Source organism: Rhododendron vialii, chromosome 3a, assembly GCF_030253575.1.
Source record: "Rhododendron vialii isolate Sample 1 chromosome 3a, ASM3025357v1".
In the NCBI taxonomy this organism is placed as follows: domain Eukaryota; kingdom Viridiplantae; phylum Streptophyta; class Magnoliopsida; order Ericales; family Ericaceae; genus Rhododendron; species Rhododendron vialii.
This window is the reverse complement of record NC_080559.1, coordinates 36,063,643-36,075,902: the sequence shown is the minus strand read 5'-3', so window position 1 is coordinate 36,075,902 and position 12,260 is coordinate 36,063,643. Positions and strand designations below refer to the sequence as shown.

The following is a 12,260-nucleotide window of genomic DNA, read 5'->3' as shown; positions in this document are numbered from 1 at the left end:
TTAGCGGAAAGGTTGAACTAGACTAGAACCTGCAAAAGTTGATTTTTCTCTCCCGCAACATAAATTGTTGCCTTCAGTAGATAGCGGTAAATTTTGAAAATTAATTTTAACACTCTAGTTTTGGACACTGACACTTCATTTGTATTAATCATAGTGAGATTACAAAACAACAAATAGAATGCCACCAGCTAAAAGTGGAGTGCCAAAATCACATCTCATTTTTTCCTCAAAAGTCAAAACCAATTTTGTTTGTTGCACTTAGTTGATGGGATCCTATGCATAAATGCCATTTATCCGAGCACACAAAAAAAAAAGCCATTAATCTGTCTCTCTGGGGGTAAGATTGTACCAAACTATGAATCCACCCCCGAGCACACCTCTGGATACAAATTCAGACAACCAACACACCATAAAACACAAGAGTCAAGAGAGTCCAAGAAAAAACAGAAGTTGGTAATTTTGGTACCCCATATTCCCCACAAGTGTTTGTATCATAAACCCTACGTAACATAGAGGAAAAGAATTTGACGCCTTCCGTGGCAGGAGGCTTACTAACTCGGATTTCATATATTCATGTTCATCAGCACCACAAAGAACAACTTGCAAACTATAAAAGTTAACAAGAGGTAACAATCAAGTTTTCCACTGGAAAAACATTGACGTGAAAAGGATCCTTGTGGAACGCTGTCTTAACCCAAACAAACAAAAGTTGATTTCACAAAGAAAAAAAAAGACTGCACTCCATGTGTTGGAATTCAACTAATTGACCAAACCAGTACTTCAGATCAGCAAATCCTCTGGCATGTGCACCATGCTTCAAAGTAACTTCTTATCAAGAGCATTTTCCTGCAAAAGTGCAAAAATGAAATAAAATGAAATTCAGTGTGGCCTTGATACTCCAGAAAACATTTTTCATCCCACGAGATTCAAGTTTATGGAAAGTTTAACGTGTTCTCAAATTGAATCACACGTATCCAATTTTAAAACTTTCAGCAACTTCTCTATCTGAAGTTCTAAATACTGTTCTGACTCACAATTCATTGAGCTTTAATTTGGGTTAACGTTGAAGAGAAAGGAACTTGTGGACTGAACAGATGAAAAAATAAAAATGCCTCACCCCAGATTTGATGCAATTTCGCTGCTAGTTGGGCAACAGATCTCTCCGCAGGATTAGGTATGCCCATGTTGGCAGCTTCCTGAATTGCTGATAAGAATTCTCTCCTCACTTTTGCTGAGAGAACAAGGCAATTTGGTCCATGGACAGTAATCAAGTCTACAACCTAAAAACGAAAGATAGCTTTACTAGCAGTGAGTTCACATCCTAGGTCAGATAATCAGAAACAGGTTACATAGTTCAGTGGACCCTGAAGGAAATTCAACATCTAAGAACGGAACAAAAAAATGCAAATATTTCTGGGGAGCCAATTCACTAAAGGAGATTCCATGTCAATCAAATGTCCTATAGTTCCATTAGAAGCTGATAAAAGTGAATCACTAAATGAACCCTTGGCACGGCGTGAAACAAATCCTGCGTCTCAAGTTTAAACGTCATGCCTTGGATTCTCTGGTTAAATGCAATGTTTGGCGTGGCATAACTATGCAGTTGCAGCTAATAAGGTCAATCTCCTACGAGTGTATGAGAGTGAGAGAGAGAGAGAGGGGGGGGGGGGGGGGGGGGGGGGGGGAGGGGGGTTCGGTTTGAAAGCTTGTTTCACGATGTTTTAGAGTCCCTTTTGCCCGACACAAAGTACCGAATGGCATATATCACTTTATTTACATTTTTTTTTATCAGTTAATCTATATATTTGCTGTGCTGTTGGAAATACTGGAGTACAATGTAACCGCATGAAACCTAGAGGAAGTGTAGCACAAAACATATTGATCAAATATCGGCAGAGAAAGTAATGCTAAGGCACCCATAGGCTTATGCCATAGCATTATTCAACTGGCTACGGGGTAAGGTGCACTTCCACTCTGGCCAACACAGGTTTTAAGTTCCAATGATCTGAATACCGTACCTGCTAGAGTACCGGTTTTTCTAATAGTACAGTACGTATTGATACCGGTGAGATACCGTGTACCGTTTCAAATATATCGCTATTAGGATTATTTCCCCACATAAAAAAAAATAGCATAACATACAATAATTTTTTTTAAAATAGTGGTGTCGTCCAATATTGACCGGTACCAATTGGTACCTAAGTAGTCCGGTATTGACAAGTATCAGCCGGTACCGGCCGGTATTTGAGATGGAACGAAATTGGAGGTGTAGGGTACTGGATATGGTCAATATCAGTACATACCGGCCGGTATAGTATGGGATTCAAAACCTTGGTTTTAACAGTCTTTTCTCTTTGTCATCGTCTACTGTATTACCCCATGGTTATAGCAGCACAAGTTATGTACTCCAAAAAGACTGAAAAGCAATCTTAGTGTAGAAATTACAAAAGACTAATAATGAACATCTGAGACCAAAGTAAGGAAATATACGAAAGTAACTTGCCTGTTGCAACCAAGGGATTATGGAATTTATAAATCTCGACTAATAATGAACATCTGAGACCAAAGTAAGGAAATATACGAAAGTAACTTGCCTGTTGCAACCAAGGGATTATGGAATTTATAAATCTCTGTTCCAAGAAGTACGATGCTAAAGTGCTAAGAACATCACCAGCCGTCTTGTTCGATAACCTTTCCAGCACCGGGCCTGTTCTATCAATAAGTTCAAATAGCACAAGTTCGTCACCTGAAAACAAAGCTTCTGCATATGCAGAATTGAGGTCCCCTTCAGATAGATAGCCTCGAACAAATCTCCATGGGCCATTTTTTATTTCTGAACTGCTTTGTCTGGCACTAGTAGTGGAAGCTGCGGCAGAGACATTGTCATTTTTCCTTGTTTGACCAACATGAGTTCCACGTCCAGAGCTACTCTGGTTTCCCTTCCGTATTGGCTGTCGATTTAATTTGCCTGTGACATCTGAGCACATGTCAAAGCTTTCTATAGCAGAACTACTTGATCTGCTCCCTGCAAAAGATTTTTCCTCCCAGATCTCCGTATTTTTCTTGGACAAAAATGACGGCTGCCTATTACGTATATCTAAAGATGGTCTGCAGGTGTGGGTAGAGAGTCTAGGAGAAGCCACACTTGGGCTTTTCTTCAGAAATTTTGCCGTAGCTGGATTAGTAAATCTCCCTCCACAAACATCTTGAGCTATTTGATCAACTACCTGTTCCAGACCTGAAACCTTCAACTGTATCACAGAAAAGCTTTCCATTGTGCTCGTTGTGAACTCCTGAAATGCATCCATAGGGAAGATTTATGAATTTTATGGTTATAACCGAGGAAATCTTGATCTGGAAAATGGCATATACCTTTGAGAACTCAAGTAAGGATGTTTTACCATGTAAGAGTAGCAATCCGTTAAGCAAGATGATTAGGCCAATCAGTAAATTTTTCAAAGAGAACAATGACCTTAGGAATTCAGGTAGGCTTTAACATATTATATTATCAATTGTCAAAGACAGCCATCGCGTGATCCATCTTATTGGCTCAAAAAAAGACCCAGTATATCATGAATATACATGCATATGTAAGTAGATTCCTATGGATTGATTGCAATTGAAGTTGTTACAGTACAGAAGTAAATGAGCTGACAACCCACCTATTTTTCTGTTTATTTTATATAAATTATAAATTGAAAAATACTGAAAAATAGAGAAATTTTTGTTTCAAAATTTTCTACACAAATGATGGTCCCTCCATCGACCAAACTCCAGATAAGACCAGTAAAAGTGTAAAACAGTCATGCATGAAAGTTTGAGAAGTTACTGTCACAGGACATCCAATGCCCATTAATCTTTTCTTTCTTTTTTCAGCTTGGAGAAAGTCAGCATTGTTTGTTGTAGTTAGTGTTAGATTAAACTCCTGTCAAATGGATGGGAGTACATGGTGCCTACCACTTCAATTGCCCAAACCCCATTACTCTTGTCCCGTTGTCCGCAGACAAAACAGGTATACGGTTATAGATAAAGAAGCTAGGTTGTCTCATTGCTGAGCTGCTTCTAAAATTATTTATAACTCAATGAAGCAGCCTTGTTGTAGTCATTAACGATATAGCCTGGGAAGTATAGGATCATATGTCAGCTTATATAGCCGATAAACATAGCACTATTTGAGAGAACATATACACTGATAAAAGATCACAAAATGCATGTGGGCAGAGTTATGCTCAATAAAGAAGCTTGCAACCTATAAATATCCAAGGGACCTAAAGTAGTAACCTGTAACAGATCCATTAAGTTTGACTGCTTATTGTCGATTTCCAAGAGCTGCTTCCGAATAGAAGCCAATTCATTTGCTGTTTGAGTGCAACATTCGCGCAGGGTTTGGGAACTTGACTCTGTGCCTGTGGAATCAAGACTACTATGATCCTGCATCTTCACTGAGTATCTGTGTTCTTCACTTCTAATTTCTTCAGCTGCATATTCCTGATTTGTTACCATCTGCTTCACCAAGGCAACTTTGTTTATGCAGTCACGAGAAGCTGATACAAATTTTGTATCAACGTTCTTGGTGACAGGTTTAGACACAGAAGAACATTCATGTCTATCATCCATTGATACATATTCGTAGCCAATATCTTGGATACTTGTGATACCGCTACTCATTCTTTCAAATGTCTTAGTGACAGAACTACCCTCAGATTCTTCGTTGTGAACGTCAAAATAAATACTGTTAGTTTTGGAAGCAGCAATTTCTGTATCCCAATCAATTGAACCTTGAGGATAATCCACATAATTTTGGCATGTTTTTCTCACAGAAAGGGGAATCCTTTTCTTAGTTGAGCAGGTACCCACTTTTGTAAGTGAGGCGTCCTTTCGTCCAGACTCATTAATGCTTGCAATATCACCATCGTCCTGTCCACAAAAATTTTCTGCAGGAAGTACTCAATTAGGTAAAGAGAGCATCATCAAACAGAGTCCCATAAATGACAACCTTTTCCAAGCAACAAAATGCAATAAAGATAAGATTACAAGGTACAAATAAGCGCCTACGGCCATTCAAACCATATCAAACCAAAGCGAGCCTTGTGTCCCAATCAATTGGGGTCGGCTATATGAATCCTGTTTTTCCATTGAGCTCACTTTAGGGCTACCTCTTCACTTAGATTTAGTAGCCCAAGTTCATTCGTATCACAGTATCCAAAGTCAGTTCATTCGTATCGTGGTATCCAAAGTCAGTTTAGGTCTTTCTCTTCCCCTAGCCCGACTATCCACTACTATCATGTAACTCTTCTTGATTACCGCATCTGCAAGTCAACGATAAATATGTCCAAACCACCTTAATCTATTTTCTCTCAACTTATCCTATATAGGTACAACTCTTACCATCTCACGAATAGTCTCGTTACTAATTTTATCTCTCCTAGTCTTACCACACATCCACCTCAACATCCTCATTTCAACTACACTCATCTTACTCATGTGTTGCATCTTGATAGGCCATTCACTAAAAAGAAAAACTTGGAATATGTATGAAGTTTTTATAATGTAAATGTGGAATGCATATCGAATATCATACCAAAATGAATTGGAAACCAACAGGAAACACAAAATTCGTTATTAATTTTGCAAATTGTCCCGGAAAGTTAACAAACCCATTTCTATCTCAGCTCAAGTAGTAGCTCAATCTGCCAAAATGGGGGTGGGGGGAAGAAAAAATATGCAGAGACTTATCCAGTTGCCCCTAACCAGTGGCTTCATCGGAAACTAGAGCGAGGGGGGGGGGGGGGGGGGGGGGGGGGGGGCGGGGTTGGGCAGGGTAAACAAAAATACCAAAAAGGAAATTTATTGAGTGAAGTAGGATTCCTGCACTTCAATCTGCAAGAAGTTGCAGTTCATGAGAGTTTCAAAATGAGAATAATCAGGATTTCGACACATTCAACCACATATATCTGCTGAACAGACATAGATATCAGCCACCGTTCCAATCCATGAGATGATTCCACATATAAGTTCACCCACTTTGTGTGAGATGCTAAATTCCTTGCAACAATTCGCTCTGTAATTCTTTCAAATCAACAGCAAAGGATTCTTAGTTTTAAAGAATCACTTTTTTCCTTTCAATTTTGCATTTGTATGGATTTTGACTTCACACCATTCATTCCTGATCGACTCATTATTTTAGTCCAAATTTCTCACCACTTATCCCTGTTCCTATTTTCATTCAACCAACGGCTACTCTATTTTGTCTTCCCTTTTTTTACCTCTTTCCCTAGCCCTTTTTGTCTTCACTGTCTTCCTCTTGTACCCTCACCAGCAAGAAGACGGAAGATGTTCACTCCGATTGGTTTAACACTCTGAGAGTAACTTTTAACTCTCGGCACAGTTTTCAATAAATTTTTCTCTCTATCTCTCTCCACTCATTACTACTCCAACTCTCAAAAATAACTTTCTAAAATCTAAACCAAACAAAGCCGTTGTGATTTGATGCACAAGTACTTTTGTTTGGTGTTCAACCTCAATAGCAGGACCCTCCCATTGGGAAGGTGCATTCACCTCAGAACCCCACTCTTGTGCTCCCGTGTCAGACTCTCCTACATACCTCACTTCAATAGAGAAAGGAGCCCACTCCCAAATAGGATAGAACCTCCCAAGTATGAAAATTGCCAAAGAAACCAAAAACAAAAAGAGATACCAAGCAAGAGAAAATATAAGTAATGATAAGATACTAGAAAAACTTTAACTCAAGCACTTAGTATGAGCATAATATTTACTTACATGCAATAAAATAATATTTGCAGTTGACACGATTATGAGTTGACATGCATAATAGGGCGAAAAAGAAACAACTATTTCAAGAGTATCTACATTTTGTTTACATCAGTATATGTATATACACGCACTCTCCTATAGACACTCCCAACCCTCAATTCATCTATATCTTCTTGCTCCCCGCTCCCCCACACCAGCTCCTGTTTCGTGCAACTAAGATTCCAGCATAAGTGGATACATAGTGCTTCTCTAGTATTGCTATTTTATCTTTCTTATTTACATTTATCGCTCAACTCTGCAAATTGCTCTGCATTTCCTACACTAGGGTTAAGCAAGTAGAAACTTGCACATGACAAGTACACAGAAATAGGGATGTGATTCAGATTCAACTTAGGTGTGGTGGGTACCACATCCGAAAAGAATCAAGCATCAAACTTCAAACTTGGCATGGCGGGTCACAATCGGTCTAGTTTCCTACATTTTTTCCTCTGATGTATGTTAACTATTTCACCCCATTTATGCAGCTCAAAATCAATGAGCTTGACAAACTATTCTGCCCCTTGGACGTCTCGTTGCATCTTTCTAGCCCCATCACAAGTTCCCTATGTTGTTTACAAGTGTGTTAATAATTTCAAACTGCCACAAGAACCACTGCAGAACTCAAGAGCTATGCCAGCAAATGTAAGTACGTAGAGTGGGGAAAAGGGAAATGAAACAAGCATCAAACAAGACAAACTAAGCAAACTATTCCACGGCGCAGCTAACAAACAGAGGACCAGCCACCAAACCTTTGATAGAAGATCCAGTTTCTGAAGGTTCAGGCGGATCAGGCCCTGGAAGACTTCTCCAAAGATGTAAAGCATGCGGTACAGTGTCCCTTACTGGTTTAACCTACAACATACAATAAAAAAGCACCTAATGGATCCAACATAGGAATTTACAAGGCTAGAAATAATGTTCATTTTGATATTGAAAAATACAGACCTTGTCAAACCGACAGGATTCAAGAGAACGGATGCAGGAAGCCTTGAAGGAACTAAAGAAGGATCCACCACTTGAAGCAATTTCACCAAGAGATAAAGAAGCAGCTTTGCGTGTTGTCCAGTCACTGTTCTTTAGGGCTTCTTGGATGCTGCTCATTGCAGCAGATAAAATAATTTGCGATGGGGCACCCCCCGCCTAAGACGATCATAAATTTATAATAGAGCAGTGGAGTTAGAGAAGAAACAAGCAGGGTATGAAACTTGAACATTAATCAAGCTAGTGTTTTAACATCTACTCTACAGCTGTTTAGCTTAGGGTACTAAGTCCAAAACTTTTCTCTGTTTTATTACTTTATTCTCATTGTCTGCAGATTGCACTTCAACGGTCAGTGGATGGAAACAATCTTCCTATAAAGTGGCTAAACATAAATCAATATTGGATCTGACGGTTTCATAGGAATTTTTTTCACTTCACTCCATTTAACAAGGCTGAATATACTTAAACAACGAGGAAGCGACAAACAATAAATTAGACAAACGCTAGTGGATACAACAGTGCTAGTTCTCCACAGGAACAAACTAACCTGAATAATACTCCTGTTCAGTTCAATGACTGCTGGTTTTGCCATGAAATGTGGATTCTTAAGCAACTTGATGGTTCTGGTCAACATCCTCTGCAAAATTGATGCTGGAGGATCATTGGTATTGTCTATGACCCGAGCTAAGCATAACGCTGAACCAGACTGCACCTGCTTATTTTGTTCACCCAAGGCTTCAAAAAATGGTTTCACTAGTACAACAAAAATTCCATCATTTTGAGCCTGGTCATTGCACAATTTAGAAGCCAACACACTAACTGTTTCCACGCATGCATCCCTAACCACAGTGTCTGGATCCTTGAGACGCTTAACAATACTAACAACCATCTTTCCAAGATATGGAGCAACAAGACCATCATGCAAATTAACTAGTAAGCCCATCAGTCTAATACATTCCTTACGCACAGCACTCTTCTGCTCGGAATCGGTATCTAATATGCAAGACAGAAACAAAGCAACCCCATCTGGGGTTAAACATTCAATTGTTTTTTCGAGCTCCACAATACCAATCTGGTAAGTGTCCCTGTCTGCAAGCTTGTTTAGTGCAAAGATCACCCGCTGTTTAAGCTCAAACATCACCTGCTGATGGTTAACTCTAGTAGTTCCTTTCGCTTTTAAGCATGAATGGTTCTTCATCTTATTTACCCCTTTTACTGACCCCCGATAACGTGGAATCTTATAAGCTAACTTCTGAACCACGATCGTCTATAAGTGCATTGGATATGCAGAGATTGCGCTCGTCAGACCAGAGCATGGTTGAAGCAGTTGATGCTGAAATCATATCTGACAAGAATGAAGTGGCCCAAAAATTGTTCAAGGCAGTATTAAAATAAACCAAGTCAGCAATACGCGGAGGGGAGACTTACCCTTCATCTGTGAAGGAAGAACAGAAAAATTAAAATCCTTGAATAGATTTGATGTCCCATTTGGTTGGTGGGAAAATAATTCTAATGCTCACTTTGTGGGTACTCAGTTAGGAAATAATAACAAATCAAAATTGTCAAATGCAAAACAATTATTGCACTTTGCGTTTCTGAGGTGAATACTCTCTTCTATGACTATAACAGAAGAAACAATATAACACAGCCGTCAGCATTTCATAATCTTCACTATCAATTTTCTCACCAACCAACCAAAAGCTGAAGCTGAACAAATTAAGGAATATAAAACCATGAGACAACGTGACTCTTATCATTGAATTGATTCGTAAAGGTAGAGGCAACGAATACACAACACTATTCTGGAGTTAAAAAGGATATATACCTGAAAGCATCAACACGAAGCTGTAGCAGTGATTAAAAAGGTTGGACAGGTAAGCTCGCTCAAAATACTGCACATGTTGAACTCTGCGATGAATCACAGAAACAGCACAAAAAACTGAGAATTAAACAGATATCATTAGGTATCTGCAACTTGTGAGCATATTTCACAGTGTTCTTTGTGTGTGCGCGTGTGATAGAGACAAGAATTAAACATTAGGCTACAAATTGGGAACATACATTACAATCACCCAGATTAATAAAATTAGAGAAATGCTAGTATGTTTGGCTGCCGAGAAACACGTAACAGAAATGGTAGAAACTTCGCATAGAAAACTACTGAAGCAAATCCTGGTAGTAGTAACGCAGTGAAATCAACAAGTAGATGAAACCCTAGAAAGAAGGAACAAATGGCGAAAGCGACATTCAATCAGAGTGTTATTCCCGGAGAAAATTAAGGAAAACTTGCGGCAGTTAAAGTTGAAATTTCAAATTGCTAAAGTAACATCTCGTATCAGAAATTGACGCAACCAAAGGTGAGACCGAAATCATCATTGTATATTCACAGTTCAAAATTAAAGAAATGGAAAGAAAATGAAAGGAACGAATCTCAGTACGGAAAAAGCTGAGGTGAAGTTCGAGAAAATCTTACCCGTGAACAATGAGAGAGAGAGAGAGAGAGACTAGAACTACTTACTTTATTGCTTTGCTTCTGGACTGGAGTAGTATTTCAAAACGGGGTCTCTGTTTTCGCGCTTTCTCTTTCGTTTCGAATTCATGATACTGGAGGTCACTGGTGTGGTGTGGGTCCCTTTTCCATCCCCATAGGCTACTCTTGTCATTCCGTTAAGGTTTTCATTATGGGTAGTTATAATATCAAAATTATTTTTGTTGATATCAAAATTTTAATGTATAAAAGTCTTGTACATTACATATGGTACAAGTTTTTTGAGCATTAGAATTTTAGCACCAACAAAAAAAAATTTGGCATTATCATTTCCTTTTATTATATCACCTTTATTTTAAAAGTTACTATAAATTATTTTAATTAGTGGAACACACCGTATATTATATATTGAACGTCACGAGAGTAAAATCCTACCCAACGGTGTCGATTGCCTTTCGTTCTCATAAGACAGAAATAACCCAAATGAATCATGCCAAAAATTCACCAAAAAGTTGGGCCTTCAAAATTTTTTAGCTCAGTAGTACGGGGAACCTACGCGCACTTCGCTAGTCGTAAGGAACCAATGGATAGGTCCTAATTCTGTATGGACTGTCCTGATGGAGCTGATAGCACGTAAGAGATTTCAATCGAAACCTTACGATGAAGCAAACCCCTAAGTCTCATGTATATTTTTTATCGACCATCCACAATGTAATAATCAAAATTGGATAACCAAAAATTGTCACATCATCTTTTGATTATCCATTTAGAGGTTGTTAAAATTAGCAATGATAAGTCCCATGTTATTTACTTTTTGTCATAATCAAAATGGAATGGCAAAAATTTAAATCTAACGGTAAGTTTTTTTCTTCTCAATCTAATGGTCTATATTGAATGACATTCCAGTAAATAGGTGAAAGTGGAGAGCATTTGTTAAGATTCATAAAGTGATCAATATTGTTAAATGCACAACCACTTGTCAAAATGGAGAGTGAGTTTCACCTACCAATAAAGCAATTTTTTTATGGAGAGTGAGTTTTACTCTCCAATGATGGGTGTACTTGATTGAGAAGATGTGGGGTCCAATAAATTTGGTTATTGGCAAAAAGTTGCTAGTTTTGATTATTCAAAGGGCAAAATTTGATGAGTTGCTAAGAGGTTGCTAAGTTTGGTTATTACAATTTGAGCATTTTTTTGAGCACAAATTGCTAACTTTAGCAATTTTTGGGTTTTGATTATTACATTGTAGATGCTCTAATGCTGAATTTTTTATGAGAGTAGTGATTGGAAGTAAGGGTAACGAGTGGAAAGAGATAGAGAGAATAATGATTGGAGATAGGGGTAAGTAGAGAGTAATGATTCGAAGTAGGGATAATGAGTGTTTTTTAAGTTAGAATTTTTTTTCCAAATATTGATCCAAACGGGGCAAAAGTCTCATGTTTTGGAAAAATGATTCAATACTCTTGAGACACCGTCGGAGACGGCCCGGCGCGGCCGTCGGTACGATTTCCCTCCCCGGCCGGTACCTATATAAATTCTTCCAAAATAAGTACCAATCTTCTTATTTTCTGGAACAACGCTTCTTATTAGACAAAAAATAAGTTCTTATTTCGATTCTGGAACGGGCCCTTAGCCTTTTAATGTGGTGGCGAATATATTGGCCGTTAGATTTTAATTGGAGGATCCTCCAATTATTGAAGAATTGGAGAGGAGCCGAACTTCCGACAAATGGGCCATTAGATATGCAACAACTCACCCTAATGGGCCATTAGTTACTGCACACGAAAACACAAACCAAAACTATGCTGTTTTCACTTTTAAGTATCCTTTTCACACTTTCAGGCAACCCCAGCTTACACAAAGAGCTTTATTCGTCAAAGAGGGATTCAAATTTCTCCTAGAGTGAATAAAGTCCCTCACCTCAACCTAAATCTGTGAGCCACCTGGTCATGATCAGTAGACAACCCTTGGAAGTTCC

The 12,260-nt window shown here is 38.5% G+C and overlaps 1 protein-coding gene across 2 annotated transcripts; it reads right to left on the bottom strand.

Annotated features, from left to right (window-relative positions):
* Positions 1-520: 520 nt before the first annotated feature.
* On the bottom strand, positions 521-10,318 carry LOC131320945 (TORTIFOLIA1-like protein 2). Of its 2 annotated transcripts, none has more exons than XM_058351873.1 (9): positions 10,268-10,318; positions 9,620-9,702; positions 8,342-9,139; positions 7,759-7,953; positions 7,563-7,665; positions 4,282-4,934; positions 2,595-3,293; positions 1,118-1,280; positions 521-846 (listed from the first exon to the last, which is right to left on the bottom strand). In XM_058351873.1, exons 3-9 carry the CDS (start codon positions 8,990-8,992, stop codon positions 833-835), a joined length of 2,478 nt encoding a protein of 825 aa, XP_058207856.1. In that variant the 5' UTR covers positions 8,993-9,139; positions 9,620-9,702; positions 10,268-10,318; the 3' UTR covers positions 521-832. The 2 variants fall into 2 exon arrangements, with proteins under 2 accessions (XP_058207856.1, XP_058207855.1); XM_058351872.1 differs by lacking the exon at positions 10,268-10,318 and adding an exon at positions 9,856-10,255.
* Between the last annotated feature and the right edge of the window lie 1,942 nt (positions 10,319-12,260).

What these genes read in the sequence shown, in the direction of transcription:
- LOC131320945 (XM_058351873.1), bottom strand. Translation starts at nt 8,992, where the DNA reads ATGAAGAACCATTCATGCTTAAAAGCGAAAGGAACTACTAGAGTTAAC. An exon ending in AACTGGATCTTCTATCAAAG is followed by an intron (nt 4,935 to 7,562) that starts GTTTGGTGGCTG and finishes TACTTCCTGCAG; the next exon opens with AAAATTTTTGTGGACAGGAC. An exon ending in ACTTAATGGATCTGTTACAG is followed by an intron (nt 3,294 to 4,281) that starts GTTACTACTTTA and finishes GATGCATTTCAG; the next exon opens with GAGTTCACAACGAGCACAAT.